Source organism: Vulpes lagopus, chromosome 9 (genome assembly GCF_018345385.1).
Source record: "Vulpes lagopus strain Blue_001 chromosome 9, ASM1834538v1, whole genome shotgun sequence".
Classification (NCBI taxonomy): Eukaryota; Metazoa; Chordata; class Mammalia; order Carnivora; family Canidae; genus Vulpes; species Vulpes lagopus.
The window spans coordinates 58,847,887-58,867,034 of NC_054832.1; the positions used below are offsets into that span (position 1 = coordinate 58,847,887).

At 39.9% G+C, this 19,148-nt stretch overlaps 1 protein-coding gene and 1 long non-coding RNA gene across 5 annotated transcripts in view; one reads left to right on the forward strand and one right to left on the reverse strand.

The window, feature by feature from the left end:
- TERF1 (telomeric repeat binding factor 1) overlaps positions 1–12,849 on the reverse strand; it is a 38,300-nt gene extending 25,451 nt beyond the window's left edge. For all 4 annotated transcript variants that reach the window (XM_041769642.1, XM_041769640.1, XM_041769639.1 and 1 more), the window contains exons 1-4: positions 12,515–12,849; positions 5,769–5,864; positions 1,877–1,998; positions 376–462 (exon numbers count right to left, since the gene is read on the reverse strand). In XM_041769642.1, the coding sequence (XP_041625576.1) occupies positions 376–462; positions 1,877–1,998; positions 5,769–5,864; positions 12,515–12,821 (612 nt within the window). In that variant the 5' untranslated portion in view covers positions 12,822–12,849. The remainder of the gene's footprint in view (positions 1–375; positions 463–1,876; positions 1,999–5,768; positions 5,865–12,514) is intronic.
- Positions 12,850–13,059: 210 nt separating this feature from the next.
- On the forward strand, positions 13,060–17,144 carry LOC121499091. The gene is made up of 3 exons (XR_005990008.1): positions 13,060–13,193; positions 16,514–16,705; positions 16,812–17,144. It is a non-coding gene; the product is annotated as an uncharacterized LOC121499091 (long non-coding RNA).
- The last annotated feature ends 2,004 nt before the right edge of the window (positions 17,145–19,148 follow it).

The window sequence follows — 19,148 nt, forward strand, 5'->3', positions numbered from 1 at the left end:
CCATAAGTAGTTACTGACCCCTTGAAATGCGAGACCTGAATTTAGATAGAAGTATAAATACACACCAGATTTCCAAGACTCAGTACAAAAAACAAAGTGTAAAATATTCCACTAATACTTTTTTATGTTGCTTAAACATTAAAAGTAATGTTTTTGGATGTATTTTGGGCTAAATGAAATATTAAAATCCATTTCACTAGGTTTTTTGACTTACTATGGCTACTAAAACACATATGACTTGCAATTATATTTCTATTGGACAGCACTGCTCTATACTGTTTAAAAGATAAAGCATCCCTTTCTTCCTCTAGTGTTCTTTCATTTACTTCCATAGAAGCAGTTCTAAAAAATTCTGATTCTAATTTAAACAACTACCTCATAAGAATTCGGGTCATCAAATATTCTTTCAAAGACTTCTTCTGCTTCTTTAAAATTGCCATTTTCCATACAAACAGCTATAGCCTAAAAGACAGGATGACAAATACACATCTTAGATTATTTTTTAAAAATGTAAAGTTGCTGTTTAACATTGAAGTAAGTCTTGTTACGTCTAAACTACTTCACTATCTTTTCAAAGATGAAAACTGTGGTTTGAAAAAGATGTAAAAATTTTTCATTGGCCCCTTGCATATTTTATTTGCTGGTGAATGCCCAGCTTTCTAGATCTTTTGAATTTAGGCCAATTAAAAGCAGACATTAATAAACAAATTAGGAGCTACATTATGTACATTTAAGACTCACCTAAATATTAATTTTAGCAAAAGGAAAATGAGGGAGGAGGTAGATGGTGTTCATGACAGGAGGATATATAAAATTAGCTAGTTAGTATCCCTGAAAAATCTCTAATAGAAACCTAGGAAGCCAGATGATTCTGAATGATCATTTGATAAACTGGCCTTTCTGATACTGTAGTAAAATAGGGACCCATCATTACCATCTGGGTAGGTCTGTAAACTTTGACAAGCTATTTAACCTTCTGTGCCTGTTTTTTGTATGTCAAATGGTGGAGATATAAGCACCTACTTGTAGGGCTGCCATAAGAATTGAAGTTCTACATGAAAAGTGCTTAGAATAGTACCTGACAAATAGTAATGTATTACATGTTTGCTATGTATTTACAGTAACCTACTCAACTTTATCTTAGTATATTAATGATGGTCTCCTTCTCTAGAAAGCCCCAAAACAGACATAACAAAACTCTCTCTCCCAGACTGAAATTCTTAAAAGTAGCAGTCATATTTCTGCCCATTCTCTTCCAGTTTAATTCTACTGGACAGTCACCATACTAACAATAATTAATTTTTGGGAAGGTGGGACATCACCTGGATTTTCTCTCCCACCCAACCATAAAATAATTTTCTAAAAATGAAGACAAATTTATTTAACTAGAACAATCCTTAGTATTTGCTCTGCCCATTAGCAAAATATACTTTCCCTGCTATTTTATCTTTGGATGACTTTTCTCAGTCTTCAATAGGTTACTCCTTAAATTTCCTCTACAAGGTTAAAATTTTACATTATCTTATTTACAAAAATCCACTGATTTCTTACTGAATACTTGTTTTTTTCATATTTGTAATCTTGAATAGAAATTGGGAGAGCACAAAGCACTGGTTTTTGAAAGTTGCTTTGTGATCTTTAAATCAATGCAGTATATTTTCTTACGTGGGGGCAATACATACTTAAGTAGCAAACATTAAGTCCTAGTTATTAGAGCATGCATCAAGACTATAAACCAAAGGTCAATTTACTAAAGAGAATGATTATATTAAGTTTTACTTTGAGTTTACTGCCCAACTTCTATTAAGTGGCCCTTAGTTTCTTTAAATGTGTTTATTTTCTAGCAAAATAATAATAATGCAATACACATACATACCTGAATTTTAATTAAATTCTGTATTTCTTCATGAAGCTTGTCATGTTCTGTTTCCATTGAAGCCCAAATCATCAGGGCTGATTCCAAGGGTGTAATTTGTTCATCAGTTTCAAATTGTGCATCTTTTAAAACCAGAACAAAAATAAGTAACTTAGGAAGCTAAGTAGAACCTTACTTTGTCAGTTTTTTATGAATTAATTTCTTTAAATATTTTCTGAGTATATACTATGTACCAGGCACTATTACTGTATCCAACAGGTTAGCCAAGTGATTTTTCAAGTTAATTTCCTTTTCCTTCTTTGAAAAATTAGAAGGAGCATGCAATTTAAATGTTAGCAGCTTCAACAATTTCTACTTTATTTCCTATTCTCCTAATTGTTTCTCCAATATTTTAAACATAAAAATATATTAATTCATATACAAAGTCTCTCTATATTTCAGGCCCTGTGTCAGATATTTAGGATACGACCAGGAAGAAAAAGACAGTTCCTGCCCTTATGAAATTCATATGCCAGCTATGAAAAAAGACAAACCAATGTGACTGGTACTTTACCAAAATTATTTATTATGCTGGTGTTCTCAACCCTACCTATGCCTCGAAATCATCTGAGGAGTTTTAGAAAAATACAGATGCCTAGACCCGTCCTTTAGAGATTGATTTAATTAGTACAAGGTAGAGCCCCATGTTATCTGTATTTTCCAAAAACTCTCTAGGAGGGTCTAGTGTATCTGAGAAATAGAAGATTAGCTCTATGAAAGGATACCAGAAAAGAATCCTTTATGAAAGAGAAACCATCCAAATTGGGACATTTAGGATAAATAGGAGATAACTAAGTGAAGAGGATAAGGAGGGGAAGGAGAACATTTCAGGAAGGCAGTAACAGAACATAAAGTACAGGAGGACAAAAGATATTCACACTCATAGTCAACACATATTAAGGTCCTACTATATGTTAGGCGCTATACTAAGTGCCTAAGGTGCAGTAGCTCCATTACCCACACGATTTCTTTAAAAGAGTATATAATATATAACATTATCAACCTTGTCTTATAAAGTAGGACCTGAGACTTAGGTCACATAGCTAGCAAGTAGCAGAAGTGGACATCAGAACCCTTAAAAACCACTACTGTGTCTCAGAAACAAGTTCTTCCTGTGTTTCAGGAATAACAGGATGCCTGGTAAGTCTAGAGTACATGCTGGAAAGCATGAAATATGAAAATGCAAAGGCAGATTGCCTAATCCTTCTTCATTTCACATTGGTTTTTCTTTTAAAACCTCATTTCAATGTTTGTATTTCCTATTCTTTTTGGACTGACATTATCTAACCCATCTCATGAATCTGTTGCCCTCTTATAAATGTGAGATACAGAACAAAAATGTGTCTATGTTAGATCTTTAGAATGTTTTTAGTAGACTTTCACTTTCAGGTAGAATGTAGGACACTGCAGTAGGCCAACACTCTCATTACATGTAGAACAAAGTAGGGTAAGTTGCAAAATGATTGCTAAAGACATGGAATAGTGGTGGAAGCAAGAGAACTAGATGAACTACATTTCCAGGGGTGAGGTGAGTGGATGATTTGTAGCTTTTCTTCCCTGGCTTTGTTTGCTTATAAGGATGAGAATTCAGTGTATTCCAGGCAGGGAGATTTTACTGGGGTAAGGTAAATGAAGGCTTTTAGTGGTTTCCTTGGGGCTAGCTTGGTGGACTAGAAATTAGGAGAACTGAAAACACATGGTTGGTTTTTGCCTCAGCACACTCGCTGAATTCTGGAGCACTGCAGAAAGCTGAAGTGGAAAGGAAGGAAGTCTTCCAGAGTCCTCAGATGGAGTCCTACATCGGGCTCCTTGCTCAGCAGAGTCTGCTTCTCCCTTTGCCTGCCACTCCCCCTGCTTGTACTCTCTCTCTCTCTCTGGCAAATAAAGAAAATCTTAAAAAAAAAAAAAAAAAAAGTATAAAATATATCCGAGATTTCAAAGACTGCAAAAAAAGGGGTAAAATATCTCATTAACATGTTTTATACTGATTTTATGCTGATATATAGTTCAGAAATATTGGGATAAGTAAGATACTGCTAAAATTATTTCTACCTATTTCTTTTAAATTATATATATATAGCTCACATATTTCTACAAGGCAGTGCCACTACTGAGCAACCACTTATTAAAAAAAAAAAAAGAGTTATGCATAACTGAAAATCCAACATGCAAATTAAAATAAAATTTAGCTGCCTCACTTGAGTCCATTATGCTGAGATATATTGATTCTTGATAATTGACATGGGTCTATTATGTCTAAAATATACCTAAAAGGGGATCCTGGTGAATTTCAAGATCAATGGGGTCACACACAAAAATCTGCATTTCTTTACAGAAAGAAAGGACAGGTTGGGGGACAGGTTGTAGGGGAAAAAAAGTAAGATTCACTGAACAATTGCTAATTACGAAACAAAGTTGGCATTTCAGAATATGTTGTCATATTTAATTTACAAAACAACTGTTAACAACCACACTAGCTTATTGTCTACATGGTCAAGAATTCTACAATTATGTCTACATTCAGACGGTTTTCTTCTTTAGCTACAGGCCCAGACTACCTATAATTCTGTCTCCCTAACATTTACTCTGCTTCTAATCCTATTCACGTACAGGCCTAGCTTCACTACCAAAATGGAACATACTATGTAAGCCAGAACTAGATAGTGAGGGCCATGAGTGTGGTACTAACATATTGGGATTTTATGTAACACAACAGGATTATAAGTAAGCAGCTCATGTTAAGTACCACCTACCACCTGGTACTGTTGGGAAAGCATTTCATAAATTGTAAAAGTCAACATAAATATGTAATTATTTGCAACAAAAGGTGTTTGAAATGACTATGTTGTGGGGCAGCCCGGGTGGCTCAGCGGTTTAGCGTCACCTCATGTCGGGCTCCCTGTGTGGAGCCTGCTTCTCCCTCTACCTATGTCTGTCTGTCTGTCTGTCTGTCTGTCTCTCATGAATAAATAAATAAAATCTTTAAAAAAAAATGACTATGTTGTAAGTATCAGCCATTTCTAATAAACTGAAGCAGTCTTGGGCAGCCCTGGTGGCGCAGCGGTTTAGTGCCACCTGCAGCCTGGGGTGTGATCCTGGAGGCCTGGGATCGAGTCCCACGTCGGGCTACCTGCATGGAGCCTGCTTCTCCCTCTGCCTGTGTCTCTGCCTCTCTCTGTGTGTCTGTCATAAATAAATAAAACTAACTAAATAAAACTAACTAACTAACTAACTAAATAAATAAATAAAGAAAGAAACTGAAACAGTCTTGCCTGTTACAATCTAAAACAACCTGTGGCGATAAAGGAGGGATATTATACCTACAAATCATATTTGCCTATCTAAAGAAGTGCTGAAATCCAGTTCAAGTAAGAGGTATCAATTATCATAGTTGCTAGTAAAAAATATATATATATGATAGTAAAAGAGTCACCACAAAGTTACCATATAGTCAAATTCGAAATGAACTCTCCAAGACTGTTCATGAAGTGTGGCTCCTCAGTAACAGTGTTAGAATCACTGGGGGAAGTTACTAGAAATATAAATTCCAGAGCCCTTCTCATCCAACCTATTACATCAGGAATTCATGATGGGGAATTCTGTGTGTGTGTGTGTGTGTTTTGAACAAGTTCTCTAATAATTCTGAAAAAAACTAAATTTGACAAACAGTGCTCCAAAAGGATTAGAACTATATTTCTTTTACTTTGCTTTAGATATGCTTCTGTAGATGTACATGCCAAATACATTGTGCCAACTCTCAAAAACAAGTAATAACTCCCATCTGTTTCTTCTCATCATTTTACCTTTAGGCATAGATTGAAATATTTCCAAAGTAAGATAAAAACATATTTACCGAGGGATTTTCCTGCTGCAATTCTTGTCAAAAACTGACATATGTATATAGTTCTCAGTTGATAAGCTGTTAGACTGGACAGTCCATGAATAATAGCTGAAGAAGAAAAACATGAATTTTATTAAAACATTTTTTTTATTTTTTTATTTTTTTATTTTTTTATTTTTATTTTTTTTTTTTAAACATTTTTTTTAAAAAGCCAAACTTGACCCAGTGGTCCCTTTGTGTGGTTGGTTAATAGGTTACAAAACAAGAAAAAACTGTCACAAACCGAGAGCTGTATGCTTTTATTTACGGGCAATTTTTTTTTTTTTAAATTAACTTTTATTGGTGTTCAATTTACCAACATACAGAAAAACACCCAGTGCTCATCCCGTCAGGTGTCCACCTCAGTGCCCGTCACCCATTCCCCTCCAACACCAAATCAATGCCCAGAAATCAATGGCATTTCTATACACTAACAATGAGACTGAAGAAAGAGAAATTAAGGAGTCAATCCCATTTACAATTGCACCCAAAAGCATAAGATACCTAGGAATAAACCTAACCAAAGAGGTAAAGGATCTATACCCTAAAAACTATAGAACACTTCTGAAAGAAATTGAGGAAGACACAAAGAGATGGAAAAATATTCCATGCTCATGGATTGGAAGAATTAATATTGTGAAAATGTCAATGTTACCCAGGGCAATTTACACGTTTAATGCAATCCCTATCAAAATACCATGGACTTTCTTCAGAGAGTTAGAACAAATTATTTTAAGATTTGTGTGGAATCAGAAAAGACCCCGAATAGCCAGGGGAATTTTAAAAAAGAAAACCATAGCTGGGGGCATCACAATGCCAGATTTCAGGTTGTACTACAAAGCTGTGGTCATCAAGACAGTGTGGTACTGGCACAAAAACAGACACATAGATCAATGGAACAGAATAGAGAACCCAGAAGTGGACCCTGAAATGTACGGTCATCTAATATTCGATAAAGGAGGAAAGACTATCCATTGGAAGAAAGACAGTCTCTTCAATAAATGGTGCTGGGAAAATTGGACATCCACATGCAGAAGAATGAAACTGGACCACTCTCTTTCACCATACACAAAGATAAACTCAAAATGGATGAGAGATCTAAATGTGAGACAAGATTCCATCAAAATCCTAGAGGAGAACACGGGCAATTTTTTTTAAATGAGAAAAATAGCAATGGACACATCGTGCAAAATAAAAACAGATTTTCATATGCAGATAACATTTAATAGTACCTCCACAGGTAGCACTCTATACTAACAAAAGGGGCGATTTGTTAGTATAGAGATTCAAACTGTAAAACGTGTCAAATCATTAGCTGGAAGCTTATGTCTTAAAACCTCTAATACTATAGGAGTATTTTATATTTTGGTCAAGGTTCCAGTTAAGTGAGTCTGTTAAGTTGACAAAGATCTTAAAAATATATTTATTGGGGCAAGATGGCCGCAACAAGGATGGCCTGGTGGTGTGGGGGGAGGGAGGGCTAGATACTAGGCCCCGTGCCTTTCCTGTGAGCTCTGCGGATCAAGTGGGCTCACAGCCCAATCTGACAAACACGTTGGCTTTTCTCAATGTGGGCACACTGAAATAAAGCCTCTGCCCCAACAGGCAACTCCAGCATTCCACAGGCCTGACCTGGAAGCTCCCGGAGGGCTGCAGTGTAAGCACCAGATGGAGGTATGAGGCCAGTCAAGCTGGTCCTACTGTCCCTGACGGGTGTGACGCTGAGCACCCTATGGCCCAGGGAGGCAAGGCCTCCCTCAGGGCAGCCATCTCTGCTGGTTGCTCTGCCAAGCAGAGGCTCTGGTGCAGGGGGAGCAGCTGTCAGTGGGCATGTCAGGTCTGCCATGCTGGCTGGTGGAAGAGTTTGTGGTGGCTGAAGAAGGTGCTCCATGTTCTAATTCCCAGGCTAAAACCACCTCAGGTGGAGTTCCTCAGAGTATGTGGAGAAAATCACGTGCAGTTCATCTAAGAGGAATGTTCAAAAGCTGCTGCTCAGCTCTAAAGTAACAACACTTGTTCTGGAAATTTGAAGAGGCTACTGAGAGCATGGTTTTGTTCATTTGTGACAGTTGGACAGAAAAGCTCTGGAAAAGTCCTGGAAGCAAATCAAGTCCCTGTAGAGGTCTTTTACGCTTTGATAAAGGTCTTAGGGACAGTACCTCAGAAGTAGACAGTACAATGAATGGGCTCATGCTCCTCATTCTTGGGACTTGTTGTCATCCCCTTCTTTGTGTCCTGTCTAGATCATTACCAAGCAAAATAAAAGAGAATGGTTCCCTTTCCTATTGTAACTTGATTTGGGACAGGAAGTCATGGAACCAGACACGGAAAAGGGGTGGCAACCTTAGGCCCCAGTTTACCAACTACCTATATCTTCCCCTTCTGCTACTGATTTAAAACTTCCAGGATACAATTTCAGCAAAAAAGTTTATTTCTCAGTCAGAACCTGTTTCTCCTCAACCCTAACTTCAAAGAAGAAAACTGCAGATGTATAAAAACAAATTTATTAATATTAATTTCCCAAATATTTGAATGCCCGCCCAGATATGATGAGTATAATGGTGCATAAGCCATAATCGTAGGCCTCAGTGTGTTTATTATTACCATGTAGTTAACAAAAGACAAATGATTAAACAGTAAAAAACATGGAGAAAACTGAAAAACTACAGAATGCTGTGATGCATATAACAAACCTTTAGAGTGTGTTTTAGTAGCTAGCTGGAGAAGTTGGAAAGCTTCTCTGAGGAAATCATGTTTAAAGACCTGAAGGTATGACTGTTATACTTCACCCAGGGCTTGGTTGGTGTGTATTACAAACATTAAATCAACTAGCAAAACCAAAAGCAGTCGTCCTGCAGCTACCAAGGAAATAAATATTTTTTGTATGTATTTCCTCAATTCTAAACTAGCATAATCTTATGTTATTCTAGAGATTATCCAGACGAAATATAGCCACAATTTAAACAGGATTCAGAAAGAACAGAGTTATATAAAATTTAAACAATTCATTCAATACTTAATAAACATCTACTGCTACCCAATGTCAGGGACTAATAAGACAGCCAGCCCCTGCCCCTCAGGAAGGTTTTAGTTTGAGAAGACATAACTCAAAATTTATGTCAGTTATTATTTAAAATTTTAATGCCACCAAGGTTAAGTATGGTATAGAAGTAAAACAAAAGGACCTGCGCCATCCTAGAGAAGAAAGTCAGACCTCCATCTTCACTTCACTCTATGTTCAATTTAGTCCACTATGCAATAACTACAAATATCCTACATAGCACTGCCCTGCTTTTTCCTCACCTATAACAAAACACTGCTGACAGAAAAACACATTAGGGACATCAAATGACTAGCTTTAATAGCAACTGTATTTAAGCACTGATAATACCAGGCACTATTCTAAGCACTTTACACCAGTGGTTTTCAACTAGGGATGAATTTGTCCCCAAGGGACATATGGCAGTGCTGAAGACAATTCTGATCATCATGAGTAGAAGGGGTGTGCCCCTAGCATTTGGTAATTGAGGTCAAGGAGGCTGCCAAACATTCTTCAATGTACAGGAGAACCTCCACCTTCATGCCTACACAACCCCTGCCCCCACCATGCATTCACAGAATTACATGGTTCAAATGTCAGTAGTGCTGAGGCTGAGAAACTTTGCTCTATACCTGAGAAACAGCTCTGTGATATAGATACTACTATCACCATTTTACAGATGAGGAAATCGAGGTACCAAGAGGTTAGTAACTTGCTTCAGGCCTTACAGCTAGAAAGTAGCAAAGCCAGGAAACAGACTCAGACCATTTATTCTGGGGTCCACACTCTTAATCACTATCTTTACACTGCTTTCCATGGAGAAAGAGAGGTTAGGAATACAGTCTAGAAAAGGCATTATCTGAGGTAAGGGAGATGCGTGAGAACAATTCTGAGTCAGAATGAAAGAGCTAGGGCAGCCAGGGTGGCTCAGCAGTTTAGTGCCACCTTCAGCCCAGGGTGAGATCCTGGAGACCCGGAATCATCCCATGTTGGGCTCCCTACATGGAGCCTGCTTCTCCCTCTGCCTGTGTCTCTGCCTCTCTGTATCTCTCATGAATAAATAAAATCTTAAAAAACAACAACAACAACAGTTTACTCTTCTCTGGGTTTCTGTGCCCTTAACCTTAAAATAATAGAGGTAACCTAGATTATTCTTTGGGGCTTGATCTAGAGACTCAAAAGGAGTCTTTATTTTTCAGAAAGGTAATTCTGTAAATTAACAGAATTACTATGAAGATATTAGTCCTATATACCCTCCACCCAGTTCCCCCTATTAGTATGGTATATATTACATTAATGAGCCAACATTAATAACGTTTCAAGTTCCTAGTTTTCCTTAGTTTTTACTTAACTTCCTTTTTCTGCTTGCAAATCCCACCCAGGACACATTACATTTACTTATTGCATTTCTTTAGGTGTGTCTTGCCTATGAAAGTTTCTGACTTTCCTTGGTTTTGATGACCTTGGCAGTTTGTATTGGGATTTGTCTGCTGTTTTTCTTATAATTTGGGGTTAATGGGTTTTGAGAATATCAGAGTCCCATTTAAACACATCATATCAAGTATAGATACTACCAAATGTCACTGTTCTTGTTGACCTTGATTACGTAGGCGTGAAGTAGTGCTTGCTAGATTTCTTGAATGTAAAGTTTTCCTCCCTCCAATTCCATACTGTAGTTTTCAGAATAGTCACCATGCACAATACACTTAAGGAGTGGGGTGTTACTTCACCTCCTTGTGAAGGAGTGGAGTGTTATACTTCACCTCCTTGAGGATATAGCAGCTACATAAATTACTGGGGATTCTTCTGCATGATATGGTTTTTTTCCTGCCATTTATTTTTTCCATCTTTATTTACATCAATATGTATGGACTCATAATTATTTTACCTTTGGATTCTAATCCAAACTATTTTCTTGCTTGAGTTGCTCTGGCCATTGCAAGCTCTGCAGTTGCTTCTGTGTCCCTTGGTGTTGCCACCATTGTGGGTTTTTCTGTTTGGGGGTTTAGTTTTTAAGTACTCCCTTACTTTCTGGCACAAGTTGTTCCAGGTTCATCTTGCATATTTCCTGTCCAAGAATCAAACCATTTTTCCAAAGAGCTATTGTTCCCTTTATTAAGGAATGGTATTAGAGACCAAGCCTGGAGTGCTAGGTTGCTATGTAGGGTTCCATTGCTTCTGTACCCTTTCATCTAACAGAACAAAGAAATATATGAGCATATACTAACCTGTGCCTAGATATGTACAGAAATACATATGCAACGACTGTTAAAACCACTGGCCCAAAATGGTCATTCAGGCTGAGTCCCCAATCTGGGGCTTAACACCAAATCTAACTGTCCTTTCAACCTCCCCCAGAAATACAGTCTTAACCTGTTGGTGAGGAATTTTGTGACTGGAGCCAAAGAGCCAGCCAAATGTCCCCTCTCCATCCCCCAAAGGAAGATGAGGTAATCTACATAATGAACTCATATCGGGATTTAACGTTTTCATAAATGTTAATTAACCACGGCATCTGTGATATCTGATACAGGTGGAGGGCCAGTTCTTGAGCTGGAAGATAAGGCACAGACGTGGTCACAATCCTTTTCATCTACCAATACTTGAGGCCGCTAGGTTAGTCCACTCTATAAACTAAGATCACTTACCTAAGGAATGGGCTTACTATGAAGATGAAATGTGTCAATATAGTTTTCTGAAGTATTTAATTTTATATTAAATAGAGCATTTTTCTGTCATCATTGAAAAAGCCAGGCCAAGTCACTCTTTCTCTAGGGGTCTGATCTTTGTCTCAGTTACAGACTGTGGTGTCTTAGGTAGGAAATGTCACTGACAGTTATTTTTATCCTGCAGCCTAGACTGTGCCAAAGGAGATCTAAAAACGTCACAATCGGACCCCCGATTCTTGGGTCCCTTGGAGGCCACTGTGCTTCATAAATGCCATCCCAGGGGATCCCTGGATGGCTCAGCGGTTTAGCGCTGCCTTCAGCCCAGGGTGTGATCCTGGAGTCACTGGATCGAGTCCCACGTCGGGCTCCCCGCATGGAGCCTGACTCTCCCTCTGCCTGTGTCTCTGCCTCTCTCTCTCTGTGTCTCTCATGAATAAATGAATAAAATCTTAAAAACAAAACAAAACATGCATGCATTCATGCCATCCCAGAAATACCGGAGTTGAAAAAAACAAATACAAGCGCCAGAGGAGAAAAAAGACGTGGCAATTTCACACATTTTTTAAAAAGATTTTATTTATTCATGAGAGACAGAGAGAGAGAGGCAGAGACACAGGCAGGGGGAGAAGCAGGCTCCATGCAGGGAGCCCGACGTGGGACTCGACCCCGGGTCTCCAGGATCACGCCCTGGGCCGAAGGCGGCGCTGAACCGCTGAGCCACCCGGGATGCCGGATTTCACACATTTTCACTCACCAAATCCTGTTATCAATTCCAAACGGGAGTCTTACTCTTTTTACTGAAGAGAAAAAAATTAGAATGAGAAACCCTGAGAGGCTGAAAACAGGCGGATGCGGGATTGGAACCAACAACGTTCATTTAACTCGGAGCCTCGGAGCCTCGGTCCCCCGCGCCTGCCCCCGCCGGGGCCGCAGCGCCGCAAGCCCGGCCAGCCGAGGTGCCCGCGCCCGCGGCGTGTGTCGCCCCCAGGCCCGGCGCGCCCAGCACTCACCCTCGGCGCTGTCGCGGGCCCGGTGGAAGTCCTCGGAGCGGCCGTCGCGGAAGGCCCGGCAGAGCGACAGGCAGAGGAAGTCGAGCATCCAGCCGGCAGCTACCGCCTCGGCCTCGGCCACCGCGCCCGCGTCCTCTTCTTCCTCAGGGTCCCCCACCTGCACCTGGTATTCGAGCAGTTCCTGGCACTCAAACTGCTCCTGGTCATCTCTCGGCGTTTCTGCCGTCGCCTCTTCTGGGGGCGCCGCGTCCTCCCCGTCCGCACAGCCCCGCGGGCTCGGAGCCGCGGAGGGAGCACTTTCCGCCATGTTTGGTCGCTCGCGCGGGCCCGGCCCCTCCAGGCGCCGAGCGACGATTGGCTGGTACTGAAGGGCCCTGCCCGGTGCCCGCGAGGGTCTCTTCCGCCGGCGCGGAACCACCAATCACGCTGCTCGGATGGGCGAGCGACTCGAGCCTTGCTTCTGATTGGCCGAGCCTTGCTCCCGCCCCTGGATGTTGAATTCCCCGCCACGCTGGGGCGGGTTCTTGTTGGTCAACGGGCGGGCCGCAACCCCGGGGCGACCTGGGGCCTGGGGAGGGAGGGGCCGCCTCGCGCTCCTGGTAAAATGCTGCAGGGACAGGAATGACAACACGGGTAGTTCAAATAGGAAAGCGTTTTATCCGTGGTATCCTTCAAAAAGGTAGGTTACTTAAAACAAAACAAAACAAAAAAACACCAGTTAGGTTATTAGAACCTGTCCCCGTTTTTCAGGGCTAACGCTTTAGACGCTAGGATTCCCCAACCCAAACCCTTCCAGCGGACTTACGTCCCTGCCTCTGCAACCTTAGTGCATCACAGGTACCTCGGGGGCTTGTGAAAACGTAATCGCTGGGCTCCGTTCCCTGAGTTTCTGCTCCGTGGGACTGCACTGAGATTCTCGAATTTGCAAGTCTAACAAGTTCCCAGTTGATGCTAGGCTGCTTGTCTGGGGACCACATTTTGAGGATCACTGCTCTAGAAAGAGTATATTACTAGGGAAATGGATTTAATCAGGTTTTTTTTTTTTTTAAAAAGGATTTTATTTATTCATGAGAGAGGCAGAGACAGAGGCAGAGGGAGAAGCAGGCTTCCTGCGGGGAGCCGCATGCGGGACTGGATCCCAGGACCCCGGGATCCGGACCTGAGCCAAAGGCAGACGTTCAACCACTGAGCCACTCACGTGCCCCTAATTAGGGTTTTAAACAGATTAAGGGGTTCAGTAAATAATAAGTGAAAATTTATTTTGAAGTTGAAACTTAGAGCGTAAGAGGGAATGGGGATCTCTCGTTATATTCTGTTTCTCTACGTGGGTGATATTTACTTTTGAACATGATTTATGCACTTCCAATATTCATTTTTTTTAAAGATTTTATTTATTTATTCATAGAGACCGAGAGAGAGAGAGGCAGAGACACAGGCAGAGGGAGAAGCAGGCACCATACAGAGAGCCTGACGTGGGACTTGATCCAGGGTCTCCAGGACCACGCCCTGGGCTGCAGGCGGCGCTAAACCGCTGCGCCACCGGGGCTGCCCACTTCCAATATTCAATATGAATAAAGAGTCTACTCATAAACCCTTTTTCTTTTTTTTAATATTTTATTTATTTATTCATGAATGTCAGAGAGAGGGAGAGGCAGAGGGAGCAGCAGGCTCCATGCAGGGAGCCCCATGTGGGACTCCATCCCAGGACTCCAGGACCACGCCCCAGCCAAAGGCAGGCACTAAACCGCTGAGCCACCCAGGGATCTCCTTAAACCCTTTTTCTTTATGACACATGCAACATTATCAAGGCTTTATGTGTTCTACACATTTGTTATTGCCTTAAGGCCATAGTTTAGAAGTGGAGTCATTTAAAGCACTATGTTGTAACCATTAAGAATGCCTAGGTGAGGGATCCCTGGGTGGCGCAGCGGTTTGGTGCCTGCCTTTGGCCCAGGGCGTGATCCTGGAGACCCGGGATCGAATCCCACGTCGGGCTCCCGGTGCATGGAGCCTGCTTCTCCCTCTGCCTGTGTCTCTGGCTCTGTCTCTGCCTGTATCTCTGGCTCTGTCTCTCCTTCTATCTCTCAAGAATAAATAAATAAAATCTTAAAAAAAAAAAAAAAGAAAAGAAAAGAATGCCTAGGTGAGAATGTCACCTACCAGTTATGCACTAGTTGGGTGACCTTGGATGAGTTATAGCTCAGATTTCCCTTACGTATAGTGGGCATAATAATAATGCCATCACCATAGATTTGTTGAGAGGATTTAAAGCGTTAACAAATGTGAAGAGTTCAAAAGTAAACCAAATACATAATAAGTGCTCAATCAATATTAGCTGGAAAAGCAGGATATTTGCTGTTGCGAAAGAGAGTAATGAATCAGAAGGGATTGCACCTTCAGGCTCTAGTGGCCCCATGGAAAGGAAGTCCTGTTGCAAGTACTACAGGGTCTAAGGGAATAAGGGCTAAGGTATGTTATGAGCATATCAAGCAAACCTCAGGTTTTCACACTGAAATTTTTTGTTATTCAATGCTTTTACATGGGGCCTGCTTTTTCTTCCTTTCCTCCAAGCTTCCGCTTCTTCCAGCAGGAGTTAAGGCTTATTTTTATGTATATCACCAATTTATTCAAAGCCACAAAGTAAACAAATGTATTTTCCTATGGCATCAATTCACTGAAAGATTCACGGAAGTGAAACCTTTTTTAATATTTAAAGGAATGATGTGGGACCCCTGGGTGGCTCAACTGTTGAGCGGCTGCCTTTGGCTCAGGGCGTGATCCAAATTCAGGAATGGAGTCCCACATCAGGCTCCCTGCATGGAGTCTGTTTCTCCCTCTGCCTATGTCTCTGCCTCTCTTTGTGTCTCTCATGAATAAATAAATAAAATCTAAAAAAAATAAAGGAATGATGTATAAAGATATGAAGTGGAAAATTTTCATTAGGATTTAATCTTAATCAGCAACAAAATTTTAGTTTAGGGGCTACTTCCAGCTACATATTGCACTTTCTGTCCTCTTCTGGTATTTCACTGAAGAATATTTAGGAAGGACTGACTTAATAGGGTGGGTCAAAATTATTTTAAACTTTTATTCCAGTGGGAAGTCAACAGAGTTTTATTGGGTTGTGGGCCAGAAAATAGGCCTGGAGGAGAAAGTCTCATAAAAGAAAAAAAAATGTATTAATTTCTTAAACCTACTCATCAACGTGGATGGTAGATTGATTCTTCTGAAATAATAGTTTGACACTGCTATGATCAGAAAACTCAGCTGTGATAACTGTAAAATAGCTACCATAACACTTGTAAAATATAAAGTCTCGGTCACACTTTAGCTGTATATATCCTAATTTAATGGTATGATAGATAAATCAAAACATGGCATTTCAGGAAATTCTATGTAATTAACAAATATTCTGAAGTAGGGAGAGGTTTTTTTTTTTTTTTTTTTTTTTTTTTTTGCCTGGGTGGCTCAGTGGTTGAGCATCTGCCTTTGGCTTAGGGCATGATCCCAGAGTCCTGGGATGGAGCCGCGCTTTAGGCTCCCTGCAGGAAGCCTGCCTCTCCCTCTGCCTATGTCTCCACCTCTCTGTGTGTGTCTCTCATGAATAAATGAATAAAATCTTAAAAAAAAAAGAAAAGTTTATATCATTTCCTTCATGACTGCTTTAAAGGAGATGGACCCTAGTAGTTTGAGGTGAAGGAATGGGTGAGTCAGGAGAAAATCTTGAATGTGGTGATTTTAAAGTCCTCCCTTGAAAAAAATTAAAAAAAAAAAAAAAGTCCTCCCTTGGGTAAAATTAGGAGATTATATTTCTTACAAACTTTAGTTTGTGGATTGAGCTCCATAACAGCTGCACTTACCTTTAGTTACAGGGGCATCATGAGAGGAGAGATTTGATTTGAGTTTTTGTGATGTTCCTAAGAGCATATCATGAACCAAAGACTGAAGTTTTGGGGATACAACTTTGATTTCATATCACATGTGCTTTCTATCCATTAGAGCTTTTCCACAAGAAGTACTGATTTTTCACTAGAATCATTGGGGTAATGGCTGGCTGATCACTGGACAAAGATACTGTGGAAAGATTCTTCTATGGACTGAATTGTATTACCCACCCCCATACCCTCAAAGTCATGTGTTGAAACTCTAACCCTCAATGTTACTGTACTTGGAGATTGGGCTTTTAAGAAGGTAAGTAAGGTAAAATACAGTCATAAAGTGAGGACCTGATCCTGTAGGATTAGCAGCCTTGTAAGAAGAGACACCAGAGAGTTCTCTCCCCTCTTTGTCTCCCCAGCCATGGAAGACACAGTGAGAAGGTAGCCATCTGCAAGCCAGGAAGAGAGTCCTCACCAGGAACCAAATCAGCCAATACCTTGATCTTGACTTTCCAGCCTCCAGAACTGTGAGAAAATAAATGTATGTTGTTTAAGTCACCAAGTCTGTGATATTTTATATGGCAGCCCAAGCTAACTAATATAGATTCCCGTGAAGTCTAGATGGTATTTCCTGTGCTGTTGCAATTCCCAAGACTGTTTTTCCCTTGTACTGTTTTCTAAAGGAACACTTTGAAACTCATAAGTTTCTTAAATTGTGTTTACCATATTGAAAATTTGTGACTACTATAAGCTAATGGTCTCATTATGAGTAATATAAACTGTTTTATTTCGCACTTATAAGTGTCTTTTGATTATCCAAATTACACACAGATCTTCCTTGATTTACAACGGGGTTATGTCCTGATAAACCTTGCAGGCAGAGAGGACAGAAGAGAGAGGTGGGTGCAAACTAATTTGTTTTTTAAAAGTAAGTGTTAGGGAACCTAAAATATTAGTTTCGCTGTCCTCACAAATAGTTCTCAACTTCATTTGTGCCTCACATTTTCTCAGTTGGCTGAGGTAGACTTCAGATTCACTAAATTAGAATTTCTAGGAGCAAAGTGCAAGCATTTGTATTTTTCAAAACTTCCCCAGTTGATTCCAATAGAGAAATGGGATTGACAGCTACTGAACCACACAAATAAAATGATACTAGAGAAGTGCCAGATTTTCACTTCACTTTGAGGTAGTGGACACTACAGATAAATATATGTGAGTGTATATATATATATACATATATATATATGTATACACACACACACTATAATACTTTTATCTTCCTAGTATAAAGAAGCACACTCTTATGAAGACTTCTTCCTTTTTCAGAATCGATAAATTAATACCAATGACTAAAGGAATGTTCAGAGCCAGAATGAAGCAGGTTTCAGGAAGGAACATATTATTTCAAATAATTCTAATTCTTTAGAGCTTTAAAAATATTTAGAAGATCTTGGTAGCCCCTTGAGATGTTTTAGGAGGTATTACATACATTTCAGGATAAGCGTGGGATGTGACACAGAATACAGGCATCAGAGAGCTGCTGGCTTGCCCTTCCAGGAAATACAGCAGGTTGGATGCCGGAGTCCAGTATGACTCCCCATGATCATTGCATATCATTGCTTTATTTAAAGAAAGAAAGAAAGAAAGAAAGAAAGAAAGAAAGAAAGAAAGAAAGAAAGAAAGAAAGAAAGAAAGAAAGAAAGAAAGGAAGGAAGAAAGAAAGGAAGGAAGGAAGAAAGAAAGAAAGAAAGAAAGAAAGACCTTCTGGTGCATGCCCTTAACAAATCATTGATTAGCTAATATTTTTAATAAAATGCATCTGTCAAAAATGAATGCAATAACATTATGTAGGAACAAAAGAATAGGACTGCAAACAGCTGAGGACCAAAGGAAGAATCCTGTTTCTACCTATTTCTCCCGGAAAAAAAACAACTCTGGATAAAACAGCATATCCTGGTGATGTGTCTTACCCCTGGATGGAAAAATAAAGGGAAATTTCTTGACCACAACACTAAGAAATAAATTCTACGGACAGCCTATATTTATTAAAACAGTGCATGAGCTACATATGTAATTTTTAATTTTCTAGGAGCCACATTTTAAAAAGTAAGGAGGTGATTTTTTTTTTTTTTTAAGATTTTATTTACTTATTTGAGAGAGAGAAAGAGGGAGAGAAAGCATGAGTAGGTGGTTGGGATGAGAGGGAGAGGCAGACCCCCACCCCCCCACCCCAACCAGGGAGCCCAATGCAGGGGCTTGATCCCAGGACCCTGGAATCACAATTAGAGCCAAAGGCAGATGCTTAACCCACAGAGCTACCACCCAGGCCCCTGGAAATTCATTTTAATATCACAGTTTATTTAAGCCAGTATATCCAAAATACATATTATGTTTTAATATATAATCAGTATAAAAAATTACTGAGCTGTTTTACATTTTTAAAATGTCTTCAAAATCCTGGTATATTTTACGTTTACACATAGATCAATTTGGAGTAGCCACATTTCAAGTTCTCAAATAGCCGAATATAGCTAGCTAATGGCTACTGTGTAGGACAAGAAAGCACCATGCAGCTAGAATTTCAGGCTCTGAATTCAGAAAGACTAGATTTGAATTTTTTCTTCACCAATTTCTAACTCCTTACCCTTGAGCAAAATGATTGACCCCTTAATACTTAACTCCTATGTTCCTATGTGTTAAGAATAACAACACCTGTTTTTTTAAAGAGTTGCTTGATGGATCAAGGACTCAATAAA